At 39.6% G+C, this 20,075-nt stretch overlaps 1 protein-coding gene across 2 annotated transcripts in view; it reads left to right on the top strand.

Annotated features, from left to right (window-relative positions):
* The window catches only part of PIEZO2 (piezo type mechanosensitive ion channel component 2), a 291,112-nt gene that overhangs the window by 216,162 nt on the left and 54,875 nt on the right, over nucleotides 1-20,075 (top strand). The window contains exons 18-26 of one of the 2 annotated variants that reach the window (XM_058422237.1): nucleotides 2,609-2,641; nucleotides 2,991-3,241; nucleotides 6,221-6,381; nucleotides 7,356-7,532; nucleotides 7,717-7,842; nucleotides 9,262-9,462; nucleotides 10,606-10,810; nucleotides 10,949-11,050; nucleotides 11,519-11,684. In XM_058422237.1, the coding sequence (XP_058278220.1) occupies nucleotides 2,609-2,641; nucleotides 2,991-3,241; nucleotides 6,221-6,381; nucleotides 7,356-7,532; nucleotides 7,717-7,842; nucleotides 9,262-9,462; nucleotides 10,606-10,810; nucleotides 10,949-11,050; nucleotides 11,519-11,684 (1,422 nt within the window). The remainder of the gene's footprint in view (nucleotides 1-2,608; nucleotides 2,642-2,990; nucleotides 3,242-6,220; nucleotides 6,382-7,355; nucleotides 7,533-7,716; nucleotides 7,843-9,261; nucleotides 9,463-10,605; nucleotides 10,811-10,948; nucleotides 11,051-11,518; nucleotides 11,685-20,075) is intronic. The other variant, XM_040076457.2, reaches the window with a different exon arrangement.

Raw genomic sequence — 20,075 nt, 5'->3', positions numbered from 1 at the left:
AAAAATTTGGTGAGCTTCTATGATAAGGGTACAGCGTTGATAAATAGGGGCAGAGCAATTGACATTGTCTGCCTGAACTTCTGCAAAGTATTTGACACTATCCCATATGATATCGTTGTCTCCAAATTGGAGAGACATGGTTTTCGTGGATGGACCACGTGGTGGATAAAGAACTGGCTGGATGGCCACATGCAGAGTTGGTCAATAGCTCGTTCATGAGTCCAGTGACAGGTAGTGTCTCTCAACGCCAGTACTGGGGCTGAAACCGTTCAACATTTTTCTTGGTGACACGGACAGCAGGATTGAGGGCACCCTCAGCGAGTTTGCTGAGAACACCAGGCTGTGTGATGCTGTCAACACACTGGAGAGAAGGAATGGCATCCAGAGGGACCTTGGCACACTCAGGAGGTGGACCCATGCAAACCTCATGAGGTTCAGCAAAGCAAAGTGCAGGGCCCTACACCTGGGTCACGGCAATCCCAGACACACCTATGGCCTGGGCAGAGAAGTGACGGAGAGTAACCCTGAGGAGAAGGACTTGGATGTGATGGTTGATGAACAGTTCCCCATGAGCTGGTAGCAGGCACTCACAGCCCAGAAAGCTAATGGATTCCTGGGGTGCATCCAAAGGAGCATGGTGAGCAGGTCGAAGTAGGTGATTCTGCCCCTCTACTGTGCTCTGGTGAGACCTCACCTGGAGTGCTGCATCCAGCTCTGGGGTCTCCAACACAGGAAGGCTCCAACACAGGAGCAAGTCCAGAGCAGATGCACAAAGTTGATAAGAAGACTGGAGCACCTCGCTTACGAAGACAGGCTGAGAAAGCTGGGGCTGTTCAGCCTAGAGAAGAGGAGACCTCCCAGCAACCTTCCAGCATCTGAAAGGGGCCTACAGGGAATCTGGAGAGGGACTTTTCATCAGGAATTGTAGCAACAGGACAAGGGAAAATGGGTACAAATTGAAAGAGGGGAAATTTCAGTTAGATGTTAGGAAGAAATTCTTTACTGTTGAGTGGTAAGACACAGGAACAGGTTGTCCAGGGAAGCGGTGGAGGCCCCAGTCCTGGCCAGTGTCCAAGGTCAGGTTGGATGGGACTCTGAGCAACTTGTTCTGCTGGGAGGTATCACTGCCCATGGTACTGGGGGTGGATACTTTAAGGTCACTTACAACCTAAACTATTTTATTGTTTTGTTTTCAGTAGCCAAAGCTACTGAAAAAATTCTTGAGTAGAAGATCTTTTTTCAGGCTATTAGATGCTCAGGTTTATTGCCCAACCCATGATGAGGAATTTTAGTAATGAATGTGGCTAAAATGTGATTAAACTTTATGACTTGATAGTTTTTGGTGTTTGAATGTCTTGTTAAACTTCTAATTTTAAGCCATCTTTTATGCTTTTTGATAATTGGTATGGTATTTCTACTTCAGGATTGTTTAGTCAGATTTCTCTGATTTTTTCCTTCATTTGGGACACCAAAGTTTCCATCTTGGAGAAACTGCAGTTCCCAAATGGTTGAAAAATATTTTTTCTTGTTTAAAATTCTCATTACCTGCCTAGCCTATTCTCTTAATTTTTAATGATCAGGGAAAAAAAATTACAGATTTTTAGTTTCTTGAACTGTAAAAATCCTAAAATTGGCAGAATTTCCTGTCTAAATATTTATAGGCCAGAATTTCACATCAAGGAAAAAAAAAATCCCTGAGATGGCACTACAGCATATTAGAACAGCCTTACAGGTGCTTGAAAGTATGCTGAGTATAGTAATTTCAATAGCATAACCAAACATTTAATGACCTAATTATACACTTGCCAAAGGGAGACTTCATTGCAAGCAGTCATATTCAAAAACTGGGTTTTCTGCAACTATGGAAGGTGAGTCCCAACCGCACAGCTGTGGGATAAAAAGGAAAACCATAAGAAAATTTTTTTTTTTTCTAGTAAAGAAAATATATATACTGAATAATCTCAGTGAAAAAGAAAAAAAGCACCATGGCACTAGAGAAATATAATTTCTGTGTTAAATCAGTTGTATCCCAGTTTTAGTGAGACTGGATCTATCAGTAAAACTTACTGATAGATTTAGATGGAGACAATTATAAATTAAAGAAAAATTCTCTGTGAGATGTGGCAAAGAGAGAGAAAATGAATGGCACTTTCAAAGACAGATATTATAAAATCTTCTGAAGGTGCAGCCATGGAATTCTTGCTTTTGTTTGTTCCCAAATCTATAGCTGGAGGAAAAATTGTTAATTCCTTGGCTTTCCAGGTACATCTTTTAATTGGAAGAAGGTGGAAATGTATTTACAGTGATAGGTCAGATAATTGGAATGGTTCTGCTGCATTGCTCAGAGCATGGTACAGCATTGACCACGTTTAGCACTGGTGTAAATAGGTTGCCCCCTTTCCATCTGTGCTGCAAACCCATGTTTCTTTATAGAAGCACCCCGTGAATGTCATGATGGCATGCCCTTGGCATCAGAAGGCTTCTGCAGATGGAGTAGGAGAACGCTTTATGACTTGTGATGTAGCATGACGTATTTGTCAATGACCTTCTTCTGTAACCCCTCTGTTCTCATCTCCCTTTTTCTTTCTGTTCCAATTACTTTGAGCAGCCTCAAGAAAAAAATACCAAACCACCAAAATGAGTAAGTCCCCTGTGAAGTCATGAAATGTTTCCTCTTAAATAATGTCATTTCATGCTTCTACATCTTAAACTCTGACCATTTTCTCCAGTGGGGAAAATGTCAAGTTTAAGTGTCAATACCACTCATTACTAACTAACCATTAGTATCTGAGTGAGAAGTAGTTACTAATACATTCCAACGATTCAAATTTCGGTGTGTGTTTGGAGAGAGTACCAGAATCATTAACTTTTCTACTTCTAAGGCATCTTCCATGAACAGTTTATTTTTTTCTAATTATACAGTTTGAAAAAGAAAAAGACTTCGATGTCGTTATTCCTCAATTTGCTGACATGCTGCTGTTTACCAACAGACTGGTGCACCAAGATGGAAGCCTGCCTGACATAACTATGATGAATTTAACAGCCAGAAGAGAAAAGGAAGAAGACAAAATGCTGGAAGAGGCTGGTGAGAAAAGAATGGAAGAACCAGAGGGGGAGGGAGGGAAGGGGAGGGTCAAAAAAGGAAAAGAAGAAGAGAAGGAGGATGAAGATAAAGAAGATGATGATGATGATAATGATGATGACGATGAAGACAATGAATCAGAGGAAGAAGAAACAACAGGTAAGCTCTGCAGAATGCAATTTTTTTCTTTCTCAGTCTTAATTAATAGTGTCAACAGGTAGTTTGTTATTGGTCATCGCTGTTAACTTCAATCACCAGGATTTCTTTTCTAGTTTCACGTGCAGTCAGTGGCAAAGAGCCTGAACTGAGCAGATGGCTACTTGTCAGTTATTCAACAGGCTACAGGCCCTTCTTGGGAAAAATTGTACTGTAGGATGCTGAGAGGAAAAAACCAAAAGAAACCCAGGGCCCATTTCTTCTAGGTGGTCTGGATTAGATTATTTAAATGCTACGCTGAATCCTAAGTACTTCTTTAGAGTGAAATCTCCTTACAATGGAGAAAATAATACACATACATATTTAATATCTGATACTGCATGCTTTCAAGGCAACCCTCCCCTGAAGTCCCAATGGCTTTGCTTCGTTATTTATGTACACATTAGTGTCATGTTTTTCACTTCTGAATATGGAATGTGTAATTGATGCCAGATGAACATAAAAAAGCTTAAAGGCAGACATGGGTATGGCTTACACTGTCATCCTTGATACTGTTAATATGAACTTGTGAAATTAATTATTACCATTACTCAGGTTGTAATATGAGGCAAAAGTAAAACTGGGAAAGAGCATTTAACACCCAAGGAAGTTCTTTGGAAAGGGCCTTACTACAAATTTAGTTACTCATGCCAATATTCACAGGACTGTGACACCTAAATAGGGAGAGGATATTTGTCATGGCAAAATGGCAGCACATCAGGCTTAGCAGCCCTAGGGAATCAGGGAATCATTTTGGTTGGAAAAGACTTCTTAAGATCATTGAATCTAATCATTAACCCAGCACTGCCGTATCCACCACTAAACCATGCCCCTAAATGCCACACCTATATGTCTTTTAAATACCTCCAGGGATGGTGACTCCACCACTTTCCTGGACAATCTATTCAAGTGCTTGAACCTCAGCTGAAACAAATTACCTTTCCTGGCTAGAACAGCTGTCATCACAGAGGTGGTCATGGGTCATGGAAACCTTTATTGGCTAGCTTTCATACTGTCTGTGAGGGGTGAGGGGTCTGGTGCACTCCAGCCATCCCAGATTGTTGGAAGGGCTTTGGGACAGACACCAGCTTGTGGACATTACTCTGCAGTAACACATGCAAGCAGGGAAATGGGGAGCTGCAGCTGGTGTTGCTTGGAAATAGCACAAGGGGATCAATTTTCAAGCTGCACATGGCATTTATTTCTACTGGAGTTATAACACTTTTACACAGCCACATGGCCAGAGCTTTGACATTAAACACGTTCATGTGCACAGACTTCACTAGGGAGTGTTGTACAGTCTTTCAGTGGAGGCAGTCAGTAAGCCTGTATTTTGTTTTATTTTATTTTATTTATTTTATTTTATTTTATTTTATTTTATTTTATTTTATTTTATTTTATTTTATTTTATTTTATTTTATTTTATTTTATTGCGTATTACCTGGTCATGCTAGATAGAGCACCTTATCTGCCTGCTCCACTTAACTGGCCCTGTCTGGATACATCTTGCATGATGCAACACTGCAACTGAAAACAAATGCAATGAAAGAATGAGTGAGAACATCTAACTCCTTAAAGACTTCTCTTATATTTTCTCATTGTGCTTATAAAAACACATGTAGGATTAGAGTTTTGTAGCTTAATTAATTTCTCAAGTTTAATTATGTGCTTACAGAATTCACATCACTCAGCAGTTTTATTAGGATTTTCTAAGTTATGTTTGGAGAAAAAAGGCAAAGGAAACAAATGGAACTTGTGAGGTATTCCAGAAGTCGGCTTTTTCACACAAATGTGCATGGGTTCACACAAATATGCGTGGAGTAACCATCTTGGTGTGCCTTACATAAAAAATAAAGTGATAATTTGAAATAATTTCATAAAGAAGGTGGTACCTCCTTTGCATTTTTACCAAAGACAGTGATTTGCTTTTGTATCACTTGCAAATGTTTCCATCTCTGATATAAAATATAAGAATGTTCACACAGCATGCAAAATCCTTCCTAATCTCCAAAATGCTTCTGAAGCCCCAAACAGAGTGTGAAGACTCTATACGAGTATATACCGGCCAGACGAAACAGTTTTACAGCCAGCCCACAGGCAAAGTCATCATTTAGAGGGCACTGTTCAGCAAATGAATTGTCATGTGCCCTCATGTGTAACAGGTGAAGCCACAAGCTTGCTCACCAGACTGCTGTTTGGGAGGATGGCTTTTTTGGCCAAACACCCCTGTGAAGGGTTACTTTCACCCAGCTTCATGATCTCCACTTGATAAAGCTTTTTCGACTGAGGGAATCATTTGACTGGGCTACAGTTTGCCTTTCTTGATTTAGATGTCCTGTGATGGCACAGGTCACACTCTAAGAGGCTGTGCTGTTTTCAAGACATCTGAAGATATCTATAGTACAATTGTCTAAACCCCTGTGACAGGAATCCAAGTCCTAATGTGCATGGATTTCTTCCAATCTGGCTAAAATCTTTCTGAGTAGTAGTAGTAGTCCATGCTTTCCAAAAACAGGCTGGGTCCATAGCTTCCAAGCTTCAATTTTTTTTTAATTTTTCTGAGCTGGAAAAGGACCAGGGCTGGAATTAGTTCCTGAGTGAGATCTCTAAGCTTAGGTCCAAAAATACTGGAAGACAAGAGTCTAAAAAGAGCTCTGATGAGAAGAATAAAAGCAAAATTGGCAAGGGAGGCCACCACTGCTGCTTTTGAAGTGCAGAATCTTTCCAGGGAATGTGGATCAGAAGGGAAAGCACCCCAGCTAAGTGGATTTCAACCCCATTTTTAGTTAGTTAACCACTGAGTTGTACCTTTATCCTCCATCTTATCCTACTCTAAGGCTTAGAAGAGAAGCAGAAAGCTCATTGTTGTCTAGTGGAGCATTCCATTTCACAGAGACCTTCTGTTTTTGTCCTTACAATGATTCTGCTTGAACATCTCTGCAGACTTAAGGAACAAATGGCATCTGGTGATTGACCGCCTTACAGTTCTGTTTTTGAAATTCCTGGAGTATTTTCACAAGATGCAAGTCTTCGTGTGGTGGCTGTTGGAGCTGCACATCATCAAAATTGTTTCCTCCTACATCATCTGGGTCACAGTGAAAGAGGCAAGTAAACACCCACTGTCACACTCTTACACACTGTGGAGGCCTGTCAGCATCTGCCATGTGGTTACACACCCAGGTGTAGGGGGAGGGCTTCCTCCTGTCAGACTTCACATGAAATTACGGAATCCAGCTGGGTTTGTTCACCTGCTGGGAACCTGTCTTGGCATCTTCCACATTCTCTCTGTTTCAAGAGCCTCAGCTCCCACCTTTTCTCCAGATATTAACAATTTCTCAGTCCAGTTCTTTGGATTTAACAGACATAACCCCTCTCCTGCTTAAACTGTCTGTGGGCACCATCCAAGGATGGAAGGTGTAGAAAAGGACTGGGAAGGTACATGTAGAAAAATTATTTAAACTTGGTCTGGTGCTTAAGGAGCAAGAATGTGGAATTATGCCTGAAGAAAAAAGGGAGCCACACATTTAGCTGTGCTTTTGGTGTGGGCAGTGTGAGTTCTCTATGTGATATAGCCATTTCTTGAACAGGGTAGTAAGACAGGATTCACTAAAAACAAAGAAAATATCCCTTTTCTCACTTTTTTTTTTTTTGTTGGGGAGAAGTCGAGAGGATGAAGGTCAGTTGCACAGACACACAGAACTGTGCCATCTCTTCTTCAATTCATGTGTACTAAAGCAGCAGAAGCTGCACATGGTCCTTTGTATTTCACATCTGTTGATAAGGAAGAATGGAGTTTTGTGGGTCTAATAGTATTAATATTATGTAGGTGGCAAATTTCTTCCTAAACCAACTGTAAAGTTTTTCATTCTTCACTTACTACTTTGTGTCTGTGCTATTGTGGGTATTGTTGTTTGTTGGTTTTTTTTTTTTTTTTTCCGGTATTTTCCTCAAAGTTTCTGCATGTCCCTTTCTTTTGAATTATACTTTTTTTTTGCCTGCTGTGGTAAAGGTCAAAATTTCTCAGTTTTTTTTTTTTTTGTTACTCCGTGTAATTGCTGTACTGTTTTTGTGTTTTCAGGTGTCTCTGTTTAACTTTGTGTTTTTAATTGCCTGGGCTCTTGCTTTGCCATATGCTCAGTTTCGCCCTCTGGCATCAAGTATCTGCACTGTTTGGACATGTGTGATTATTGTCTGCAAAATGTTGTACCAGCTCACATCTATTGATCCCAAGACTTTTTCCAGTAACTGTACACTGGTGAGTACAAATGCATATTAAAAGGGTTTGACCTCTCTCTTCTTCAGTGAAAGAGAGCAAAAGGATCAAGTCAAAAATATCAAGTACAAAAATAACAGTTCACCTGACGTATTATCGTTGATTATCATACCCTTCCCAAGCGGTCTTAAAGCCATGTTTTATAACTGCTGCATTTTCTTTTTAGCCAGGAGAGAATGAAACTAAGGTCAATTTAGAAGAACTGAAAACCTCAGTGCTCTACAGTGGGCCAGTCGATCCAGCAGAGTGGGTTGGATTGAGAAAGTCTTACCCTCTTCTTGTGTACTTAAGGGTAACTTCTTTGTTATCTGTATTCAGATATTTTTTATTTGGGATGAAAGTAGTATTGTCTTTGAAATAAATAATCTGTCACACACGCAATAAAAGTATTGCAAAGCATTGATAACAGGGAAGTGCAGAGGGAAAGAGGCAACAGAAAACTGCGCCTGTTATAAGGGATTCAGTACCAATTAAGTTATTCTTTCATGTAGAATTATCACTTTTGGACTCTACCATCTACATTTCTTAAAGAGTTAAAAGCTCTTTAAGAAATGTGATATTTAAAATCTCTAAGTACTTAAGAGGTACATGGCATTCAGGTACCAAAGGACTGATGGGTCTGATTAGAGTAATTGCCCTGAATGACGGTATGTGCTAGAAGTTAATTTTTCTAAGTGCTTATTCCTTAGCCACAGTTTAGAAAATACAACGAGTTAAGAGAAGCATTTATTCAAACACTAGTAAATGGATGCCTTTGTTTTTCTTCTCGGTTTTGGTTGATGCCTGTGAGCAATGTTTTATTATTCCTGTCTTGATTTAAAAAACTTTACTTGCAGTGAAAATGTACCAAGTCCTGGGGAAAACCATCTCTCTTATTAATTTAAAGAATTTCCAGCATTCTATATACACAGTTTAAGGTTGTCAGAAAATATCAAAATCCCAGTGGCCCCTGTTTCAGGAGATTCTTGTCCCAAGTATTTCTCAGAGGAGGGAGATCTAGAGTTTGCCATTTCTGCTTCACTTCTGACTTCCTTTAGGGACTTTCTCTGAGCTGTTTTTTTAACCAGCTTTTGGAGTTAGTTAGTAATTCTCTTCTATTGAGCATGGGGCAGATCTCCCTCCTGACATAAATGAAAAATCAATTCATAGCCACCCTTGAGTGCATCCTAGTCAATCTGGCTCTGGGACAGAAGGAGCTGTGCCTGAGAGAAGACTGACAGATAGATTATTCATGTGAAAGAGTGCCCAGGCTAAATTTGCTCTACCCAACATCCTTGTTTTGGAAAGTTAGGGCTTGATGGCTCAATCTCTGCAGATGACTTTTGTGTATGTTTGAATCTTCAATCTCCTGCAAAACAAAACATGATACCTTAAGAGAAACTATGAAACATGAGAAGGCACATGAATGGGTAAATGCTTTTTTCCTTCCCTTCATTTCCACAGCTAGCTTTTATTATAGTATATTTAAATTAATGTCTTTATATGGGTGTTCTAGATGTCTGTATGATTCGTCAAAATCCAAGAATTGGTGTGACCCTTAATTTGTTTCAATCACAGTAGCTGGGAATAGGTGCCAGTGCATTCTGGAGTGCAGAAGTCCTCAGTGATAACATCAATTTGAGTATTAACAGGTTTATGCTTATCAGAAAATGTTATAGCTTCTTGTGGTTTTGACTTTTATTTAATACTGTCCTGACTGTATCTCCCATAGAATAACTTACTGATGCTGGCTATTCTGGCTTTTGAAGTTACAATCTACCGTCACCAAGAATACTACAGATGTCGAAATAACCTCACCGCACCTGTGACTAAAACCATTTTCCATGATATTACAAGAGCACATCTGGATGATGGACTTGTAAACTGTGTCAAGTATTTCATAAACTACTTCTTCTACAAGTTTGGTTTGGAGGTAAATATGTATTATTTTTCTTTAGATTATTATGCCAAACCTATTGAATGTGTTATTTTTGAATAGTAGCTTGGGCTGTGTTTGACATCTAGAGGCTTATTAGTCATCATTCACGTTACTCATCCCTGTTCCCTTACCTTATCTATTCATTCATGTGCTTGGGCCGTGTTTGATATTTGGAGGCTTATTAGTCATCATTCATGTTAGTCACCTCTGTTCCCTTACCTTGTCTATTTGTTCATGTGCGCATGAAATGTACTTTCAAAAAACCTTTCCATAAACAGTGATGTTTCATGATTTTCTATGCCTATCTGAAGGAGGCAACTCCCAGAGTAATGCATCCTAAATTCAATCATAATGATGCTCTTGACCTATCTGTTAAACACTATCAACACTTTGATCAATGGAGTAAACTGTTCACAACCATCTGAAGATAAAGAATGAATGAAAATCAAAAAAGCCCAGCAAGTTATTTCCTCTGGGAAATAATTTAAAGATCATTCTAATCTGGGAAGAGAGAAAACCAAAATAGCATAGTGTGCTGAATAAATGAAGTGTTCACAAAATTTCAAAACATGTTTCATGGAATGGAGTGAAGGGACTGCTTTCAGAGAAGCTAAAGAACAGAAATGCTGGAATGCAGAGCCCTTAGAATAATGGAAAATTAAAGCTATCTTGCAGGAATTGACTGGATTTGTCTATCACTGATAGAAGCTGTGTGGTCTAAATGCCTTGCCCATTTCCTACACGAGGCTACATTTTAGGTGTTTCCAATCTTAGTAGTTCCTCTTCTTTTCCACGTCTGTACATCCTATCAAAATATGTGGCTGTGTAATACGTTCTTTGCTTGGCAAGAATTAAACATTTCACATACCAGCTATTGTGACAAGGCTCTTTCCTCCCTGTATCTTTAGATATCACATAATGGAAACCTGCTCTAGACAGAAGAGTATCAAAAATTTGGGTGTTTGGGTGGAGTGGTGGAAGTTGCTGTTGGAGCAACTTGTTGGTTTGCACAGGGTTCCTGCAGTCAGACACAGCCACATCCAAGCATTCTGTCAGGACCCACAATAACTTCTTATTGCTGTATTGACTGTCCATGAGGTTGTAAAAGTGGTTCGTGTTTCTTTACTTCATTTCCAGACCTGTTTTCTTCTATCAGTGAATGTAATTGGTCAAAGGATGGATTTTTTTGCAATGATTCATGCCTTCTGGCTGATTGCTGTATTGTATCGACGTAGGAGAAAAGCTATTGCAGAGATCTGGCCAAAATATTGCTGTTTTCTAGCATGCATCATTACATTCCAGTACTTCCTTTGCATTGGCATCCCACCTGCTCCTTGTAAAGGTAAGGACACCCTTTATGTAAAATTACTGCTACTTACTTCTATAGAAAAATGCTGGAAAATTGTTAAGTATTCTGAAGAAAAGGATTAAGCAATTGTTATGAGGTACTGATTGAATTTTTGCTTGCTCTGCCACACAGACTATCCATGGAGAAGTGGCAATGCCAACTTCAATTCCAACATCATAAAGTGGTTATACTTTCCAGACTTCATTGTGAGACCAAATCCTGTTTTCCTTGTGTGTAAGTATTTTAGCACATAGTTATGAAGCGTTTATATGTCCTTTGCTTAAATCATTTGTACAGTGGAATTTGAAGCCAGCCTTTTATTTACACTTCAGTAGCAAGATGACAGGGCTTTTTGGTGTTTGAGTACTAAGCATAGCTTTGAATGTAGCAGAATAATTCACAGTATTAGTAATTTTTGCATCTGCTTTTCCTGTATCCCTTTTTTAATAATTTGACATCAAAATCTATGAATATTTATCCTTTTCTCTTTTATTTCTTCATAAAAGTAATAGACAACGACAGGTTAAAAAAATAAAACTATTAATAAATTTCAATTCAGAGTTAAATGCACTGAAAACCACTCAGTCTTGGAGGTTCAAAGTGTGGGAAAACAGTCTGGTAACTACATCATAATATAACCCAACTCTCCTTACACCTATGTTGATGACTTAATTTTTCCTTGCAATCATTACTTTCTCCTAGATGACTTCATGCTGCTTCTGTGTGCATCCTTGCAAAGGCAGACATTTGAGGATGAAAATAAAGCTGCAGTACGAATCATGGCTGGAGACAATGTGGAAATTTGCATGAACCTTGACGCAGCATCATTCAGCCAGCATAATCCTGTTCCTGACTTCATCCACTGCCGGTAAAAACTGAATCTTAAACACTTGGAAAATACAGTGCTTCCTTTTCATAAAGTTCAGTAGGGTAAAAGTCATTCTCACAGCTTCCAATTTTACTTGGAATTTGTTTTCATGTATGTTCCCACCTAACATACTGCTGTATGAGAGAGCAGACAATTAATTTCTGGGTAATCAACATCTGGTTTAGAATAGGGTGGATGCACTTAAACTGATGATTGTTTTAAGTGCTCTCCAGAGAAGTTCAGTGATAAATCTGCCTGAAAGCCTGCATTCACAGAATCATAGTCTTGTTTAGGTTGGAAAAGACCTTTAAGATCATCACGTACCACTGCTGTCATAGACAACCAATGCATTGGAAAATGTTCACCTTTAGTTTGCAAGTTCTTGCACGCTATCTGTGCGCATGTGGATTTAGAAAGTTTGAGGGGAAAAAAAGTAGTTTGGCTGTTAGATTAATCTAACCTTCCATATTTTCAACTCCAGAAAGAATCTTGGTACACAAGTTTGGGTTTTCCTCTATGAATGGCTGGTGGGGCAGCATTTATGTTGGACTTAGGTGCTCTGGGGGTTTCCCCACAAACATTGACATGTTAGCAAGAATCCATTGCAGTCTGCAGTTTCCCGTGTATGTGTTTTTTCCCAAAAAGTCATCAGTTGTGTCCTGCCAAGTTGCTGTCTAAGCCAAATCAAAATAATATTCTGAGACTGTCCTTTGTGCTATTTCATCCGGGCATAAGAACCGTAAAAGTGTCTTGGAAGGACAACTGACATGACTTCCTGTTCCTGGACATTGCATGCAAGGTTGTTTAAGAAGGCGAATAATACATAAAGGGGCAGAGCTGGAGGCAGTCTGTTCTGAACCACCTTCAAACATTGGAACTGTTCCATTGTGTGATCATATCAGCAAACACAGATTAGCTCAGCTCTTCTAAATTGTGCTGGACATGCTCTCATTTGAAGTTGTCTCTAAAAGTTTGTGCAGTATCACGACAGTAAATGGGAAGAGTAAGATTTCTTAGCTGTGGTGTTCTGTCAGACTTATCTGTGAAGGCATGTTACCAACAGATGTCTGAGCATGACAGAAATAGAAAATGTTTAGAACTAATGAACCTAAAAATCTTCCTTTTGATGACAGACTTTTATTTCTTTAACTAGACATTTTACTAGATCATCTTTAGGATGATCCTGCTACTTCTGTTACAACTGGTTGCCGAACCTATCTTGAAATAGCTCTGAAGAGGAGACTCTTGAGGCATTGTAGTGACACATTTGTCCAGAGATTCAGAGTCACTACTAGGCAAAGGTTTGAACAATTCTCTCCCTTGAGAATTTCCAGTCTACACGGTGAACCCAGTGCTCTAGATTCAGTAACATAAGCAGGAAGGCCGAAGTATTAATCTTCAAAATGCTCCGTCAAGTTAGAATGCTTTCTAAAAGGTATCTGACAAACAGGGCTTGGTTGACAGGAAATGTAGTGGAGATTGCCTGGGGTTTTCGCTTGCTGCTGAAGTTGTGCCCTTCTTAGCAAAGGCTGATGCACCAGTTGCATGGGGCACACACTGATGTTTAGTCATTGGTAAAGATCATCACTAGTTTCTGGCAGAAAGATCAAATTTTCCTCCCTTAGTCCAGGAAAAAAAATCATTCTGAAAAAAATTCATTAATGATTAGAATGTGTTTTAAAGATGTCTTTGGAAGAGAAAAAAGCAAGAAAATCACTGCTTTTTAAACAGCCTCTTTTGGGATCTTTTCAATGTTCTCTGGAATCTGATAGGTAATTCTGGTCATCTGTATAAGATATTCCCAAATGGACAAACATGAAACTTTGAAACACAGAGAGTATTTGAAGCTTTTGGGTGGTAATCGGAGTCAGGTTTATAGAGGAAGGCAAAGTTCAAGCAGAACTGGCCTGCTGCCCCTCCACAATCCTTTGGGTTAATTTCTGTGTTCTGCTTTATGTGCATGGTATGCATCAACTTGAAGCCATTGGTGGCAGGACATCCACTCAGACGCACTGCTGGGTGTGTGCTGACCGAGGAGACCTGTGGAGAGGTGATTAACGATATGCAACCATTTAATTGGGAGCTTGCTGCATGTATTAGGCACTAGGTAATATTACTGATTGAGAATATAAAAAGCTCCAGAAAATCAAAGAACACATTAGTGGTGGTGAGCTGAACAAATAACCTGTGTAAGCTGAACAAATAACCTATATTTGTTCCACCTAATGCCAAAAATCTGTGCAACCGTTTCATGGGGCAGTTTTATGTTGTGTGAATAAGGAAAAGAATGAAAACAAGGCAAAGAAAGAAAAAAAAAAACAGGGACATTTTTGTCTGAAAAAATTAATCATGAATTACTAGAAAACCCATTAATTAATGTACTCAGGAACAAAGGAAATTCCTGTTTATAGTATCTTTTCTTGTAGATGTTTGGGCAGGGAATCATGGAATCATAGACTGGTTTGCATTGAAATGGAAGGGACTTTCCATTTCAGAGGAAGATCATCTGATTCCAACCTCCCTAGAAAGGGTAGTGACACATTCCTCTAGACCAGATTGCTCACAGCTCCATCTAACCTGGCATGGAACACTTGCAGGGATGGAGCATCCACACCTCTGGGTAACCTGTTCCAGAGCCTCAATACACTCCGAGTAAAGAATTCCTAACATCTAATCTAAATCTCTCCTCTTCAAGTTTAAAACCCTTCCCCTTGTCTTATCCCCGCATGCCTGTGTAAACACTTCCCTCCTTTTTTTATAGGACCCCTTTAATTAGTACAAGACCACAATGAGGTCTCACCAGAGCTTTCTCTTCTCCAGGCTGAACAACTCCAACTCTCAGCCTTTCTTTGTAGGAGAGGTGCTCCATCCCTCTGACCATGTTCTTGGACCTCCTCTGGAATTGGTCTAACAGGTCCCTATCTTTTTCAGACTGAGGACCCCAGACCTGAATGCAGTACTCCAGGTTGTATCTCATGAGGGCAAAGCAGAGGGGAAGAATCACCTCCCTTGACCTCTTTTGAAGCAGCCCAGGATGCAGTTGGCTTTCTGGGATGTGAGTGCAGATTGTCAGCTCATGTCCAGCTTCTCACCCATGAGAACCCCCAAGTCCTCGTTAGGGCTGCTGTCAATGCATTCCTCTCCCACTCTGTGCTCATGTCTGGGATTGCCCTGAGTCAGATGCAGGACCTTGCACTTGGACTTGTTCAATTTTATGAGGTTCACATAGGCCCACTTCTCAGGCTTGCCCAGATCCCTCTGGATGGCATCCCATTCTTCTTGTTGTACCAACCACGCCACTCAGCTTGGTGCCATCTGCAAACCTGCTGAGCGTGCGCTCGATCCCACTCTCTGTGTCACTGAGGAAGATAGTGAAGAGCACCTGTCCCAGGACAGAGCCCTGAGGGACACCACTCTTTACCTGTCTATGCCTGGACATAGAGACATTGTCCTCAACTCTCTGGCTGCATCCATTCAGCCAATTCTCTATCCACTGAATAGCCCATTTGTCAAATCCATGTCACTCGAGTCTGGAGAGATAAGGATGTCGTGTAGGACCATCTTGAAGGTTTTACAAAAGTCCAGGTAGATGACATTTCTCAATATGGTGACTTTATAGAGCATTATAGTCATTCCATCATAAAGAGACACCAGAGTGGGCAGGCACAATTTTCCTTTAGTGAAGCCATGCTAGGATCACCTTCCTGTCTTGTATATGCCTTAACACCGCTTTCATGAAGACCTGCTCTGTGATCTTCCCAAGCACAGGGGGAAGGCTCACTCATCTGTCTTTTTACAGATTTTCCTTCCACCCCCTTTTAAGCTATAACTTCTCTTTTTCGTTTGTTTGTTTGCTTGTTTGCAATATAAGGTGTGTGAATGTGTAATGGGAACACATAGGATGGTGTCTCTAAGTATAAACAGACCTTCTTTTAGTATGAACTGCATAATAGATCTTGTGTTCTTTAAGGTATCTTACCTTTATTTGAGCTCTTAAGTGTCTCTTTCAATGCTTTCACTACAATACTGATTATCCCAGACTTTAGGTTATGTTATTTTTGAGAGGTTACACTGCACACATGCAATCCTAAATGCCTAATTTGCTTCAAAGAATAGCTGACAGTACCTTAAAGTGACTGAATATTTCATTAGGAGTTATACATCTTTAAAAGAAGGACTCTCAGGCTCTGGGTAATCCACTGAAGATCTACCTCAGAAGAGAATGTATGTATCTGGCCTCCATCCAAGACAATTTGGAACTGAAAGGGCTTTGTCTAAAAACATTTCTTGTGCTTTTTAAGAAAAGTTTCAGAATGGTCTAAATATTTAGTAACATGGACAAGAATTTGGTTCAAACCCTATCCAAGCAAATGAAATTAATAATGGCATTTCTCCAAAAGTCAGTCAGGAAAGAGCCAAACAGTAAGAGAAGACAACCTGGTTATGAATAAATTATGAAGCAGAAGGAAAAAAAAAAATTAAAAAGTTGTTCTTGGTATTCTTGTGTTTTCTGAGACGCCTGTGTATTTACTGCTATGTAAAAGAATGGCAGCTGCAGACCAAAGCACCCTTTCTGAAGTGTCACTTCACTTGAGAAGATTACTACTTGGTCACTGTTCTACTGGAAATGGATAAAAAGCTTTTAACTGCAACATAAACAATGGCAGAAAAAGAATGTGTTTCCAAAATGCTTCATTTTCTTCTCTCTGGAGTAGTACTTGAGTTCAACAGTGATAAATACAGTCTAAGCAAGAGATTTCCTGAAATTTTCCTGTCTTTCCACCCACAGATATCTCAGGGGATACATGCTTGACCCCAAAGGAGCGCACATCCAAACAGCTTTGAAACAGAAATAAGAACAAAGAATAGAAATAGGAGCTTTTAGAATGACACGGGATTTAAAGCAACCTCACTGAGGATAATCCTTTCCCACAGTCTCTAATGCTGGAAAATTCTCATTTCAGTTCCCAAGAAGTTTTCAGACATTCTCTTAGACATTGTCAGGGAAAAAAAGCTTGGGATTGTAACCTGCTTTTTTCCACTTAGAAGCAGAAACAGTCATTGAACTGTCTCCTTTAATACCTGTACTCTGGGAACCATCATGAGGGGAGTCAGGTAAAGTGCTTGAAAGGCAACTGTAATGCCAGTCTTGGAACTATGTTCCAACTCAGGTTAGTGAGATAAGACTTGCAAGTGAACATTACAGGCTTCCTGTCATATTTATTATTTAAAGGAGATAAGCATTCTGTTGCTAAAAAAATGAGCCTCAACAAATAACACAGTTGTAGATTTGGGGGTTTTTTTTAAGGTGGATGCAGCATGAAGGAAGGACTTCACTGGTAAGAAAGTAATTGTAAAAGAATATTGCTTCCTTGAGAGAGTTTAACAAAAATAGTAGGAACTAAGACCTATGGGATTGACAACCCTAGATTTGAAGAAGTCCATTGAACTAAGGGAGCTAGTTCTCAGAAGATTGGATGTTGCTATTGGCAGAGGGAAAATCAACAAAACTCCCTTCTGAAATCTGAAGTAGAGCTCCAGGGAAAGTGTTTGAGGATGGAAGCTAGGTTGGGAACATTAGCAATATTGAGATTAGAAGGAGAAACAAGCTCTAATGCAGGGTCACACAGGCTGCTAAGAGTGTACAGAATAGGAGATATGGAAGAAAGAAAGAAGAAATTTGGGAGTAGGTGAAGTTTACAGAACTTCATATATATATATGGGGACATATATATAGGGACAACATATATATAGGGACAATATGTCATCAGAAGAAGGCTACAGGAGGAGCCTTGGGGTTATGTGAAGGTGGGTACCGCCCTCAAAGCAGGGGCCTGCTAAGGGAAAACAATGAGGCTACATAACAGCAGCTCCTCCAGCATGGAGAAGCCCTGAGCTGCATCTGTCACCACAAAAGGGCTCTCACCAGTGTGCAAGCAGAAGTGTGTTCTTCCCCTAAATTTCAAAGTGCTGGCTGAGGACAAATACCTTTCCTGAAAGGGGTTATTGGCTGCAGCGTCAGCACCTATTGTTGCCTGCAGGCAGAGGTCCAGACACTAGATTGATCATAGCCAAACATATTGTGTAGCATGCCAGGAAAACAACTACACCTAGAGCAATCTCTGTGCAACAGGCTGGATTGTATTACAGTTAAAAATTAATTCCTGTGGAAATAAAATATTCAAACAATCATGGTAAGATCAATAAAACTTTAGAAAAGAAAAGCAGATAATTTGATATAGAACGCCATCTGGGGTTAAAATAGCTTTGATGGATGTGTGGAATGAACTTCAGAATTTGTCTTCCTTGGTTTTGAGCAAATTGATACAGTAATTTTTTCCAAATGGTTATCCAGAGTATTAGTGGGTTCTGCTAATGACATGGTTGGAAAATCAGTGGGTTTTATTTCTCATTACTCTTTCAGGTTTCTTCTGTGTAATTTCTCATTCAGATTCTGTCATGCTACCACAAGCCATAGTTTGATGCTTTTGGTGCACTGGTGTAGTGGCTAATCTTACTTGGATGTGTGACTGTGCAGCCTCCCACTGCACTCTCCCACCTTTCTGCATTCATCAACACCAGCACGAAGTTGGTTCAGAGGCTAAATGGGCAGAAAAGTACGCCTTTCCTCTGTCCTCCCTCAAAGTAAATATACTTCTGCAAATTTTCTTCTTGAAACCATTTCAAAGAGCCAAAGCCAAAAAAGGGGTTGAAATGCAGAGCTGAAGGGATGACGGGGGTGGGACTGTCCCCTTGGGAACAAGCTGCGCAGATTTCTAAGGTGTATGGTTAAATATCACTTCCTGAGGGTGGCCTTTTACTCTTGGTGAATAAAGCAGATTTAAAGAACACTTAGAAAATGAGAGCTTGGAAGATTTACATGACATTAAACTAATGATCTGTGTGGTCTGCACTGAAAGTTTAAAATCACAGTATATGCTATCCAAGATTAAGCATTTTCCTCTGTCTGTGTAGAAGCTTTTAGACAGAGGGTGAGCACCTCAGCTGTCCTCATGGGTTTGTGTAGGGTCTTTTTAACTGTTGGGGTGTCTTTGTCCTTCAGCCTCCCACGGTTGCATTATGATCCCAGAGCAAGGAACTGAAACTCCTCACTTCCTAACATTCTGGGCTTTGAGGCAGAATTTAAAGATTTACATATGAGAACATGTCAGATTATTTGAGAGGTAATATGTAGAGAACTCCCCACCAAGGTACGTCTGTGTTCCTGCCCTCACAGCACTTGGATTATCCATATCAATATAAACAACAAATGAAGATTAGAGGCATGACTCTGTGCTGTAACAAGATTTTATATATTGTAACTGAAAGAAACATGATTTCAGGAAAATTTTTATGAAACAACTTGAGTGATTCTCTCCGTTGTGTTCAGTGTGACATTCTTCTTGGGATAGTACCTTGGTTGGTTGGTGGTCTTCATTGTTCAGGTGTGCCTTGGCTGACTTCTTCAAACACTCTTTTGTGAGATGTCCTCACCAAGATAAATTCTTGGGAGCCATTTTTATTGTTGGATTTGCTTGCAACTGCACAGTTATGAAAGTCAGAGTGCTTTCCATCTTTAAGCACTACATCATTTGTCACTTGACACAGTTGTAATGCCTCCTCCCTTCTGAGAATATTTCCATTACATCCAGTTTTGTTGTTTGGTTGGTTTAGAGATGCCCAAAGCTACTATGTTTAATGTATGTTTTGGATATAAAAGAACAAGTGTACTTAATATTTTAGATTACTACTAAAATGTAGCAAATGGCTACCATTATAGTGAAAAAAATAGCTAGATTATTGTCTTCCTTTCATATTCTCTGATTTCCAGCAATTTTAATCAAAGAGTGATACCTGCTGCCGATTATGACTCAAGCAAACATTAGATATATATGTTGGGAAGTTTGGATTGAGACAGTTCCAGTTGTCTCTAAGAGTCAGAGTTCATTTTTATTGAAGAGTATTAAGACATTGCTAGGTTTTTGGATCAATTTGGTTCTATTTTGGGCTTTTCTTGAAAGATGCTGCTGCATTTTGTTGGTAGCAAAGGACAAGTTTTTTGAGCAGTGTCAGGAAAGTGATCTCTTCCTAGCCATCCCACATACCAATAGTTATTATTAAAGGAATAACAAACAGAATAATATTTTCTGAAGAAACAATGAGAGCACCATTTCTAGCTCACATCAAGTTAATGAAGACTTCTATGACTGTTGTCTTCTTTTTTCCCAGTGCATATGGATTCTGTGTTAATGTTTTATCACCCAGAACCCAGTAACATCTCCAAAGTCACGATATTTTTAGATTTCACAGGCTGTAGATCACAAATTTCTTAAATATTTGCGGGAAATAGACATAAAGGAGCTTTCTTGTTACCTTTCATTAAATGCCTCT

The sequence above is a fragment of the Hirundo rustica genome, chromosome 1, assembly GCF_015227805.2.
Source record: "Hirundo rustica isolate bHirRus1 chromosome 1, bHirRus1.pri.v3, whole genome shotgun sequence".
In the NCBI taxonomy this organism is placed as follows: Eukaryota; Metazoa; Chordata; class Aves; order Passeriformes; family Hirundinidae; genus Hirundo; species Hirundo rustica.
The sequence above is the reverse complement of the archived record's forward strand: the minus strand, read 5'-3'. Positions and strand labels throughout refer to the sequence as shown.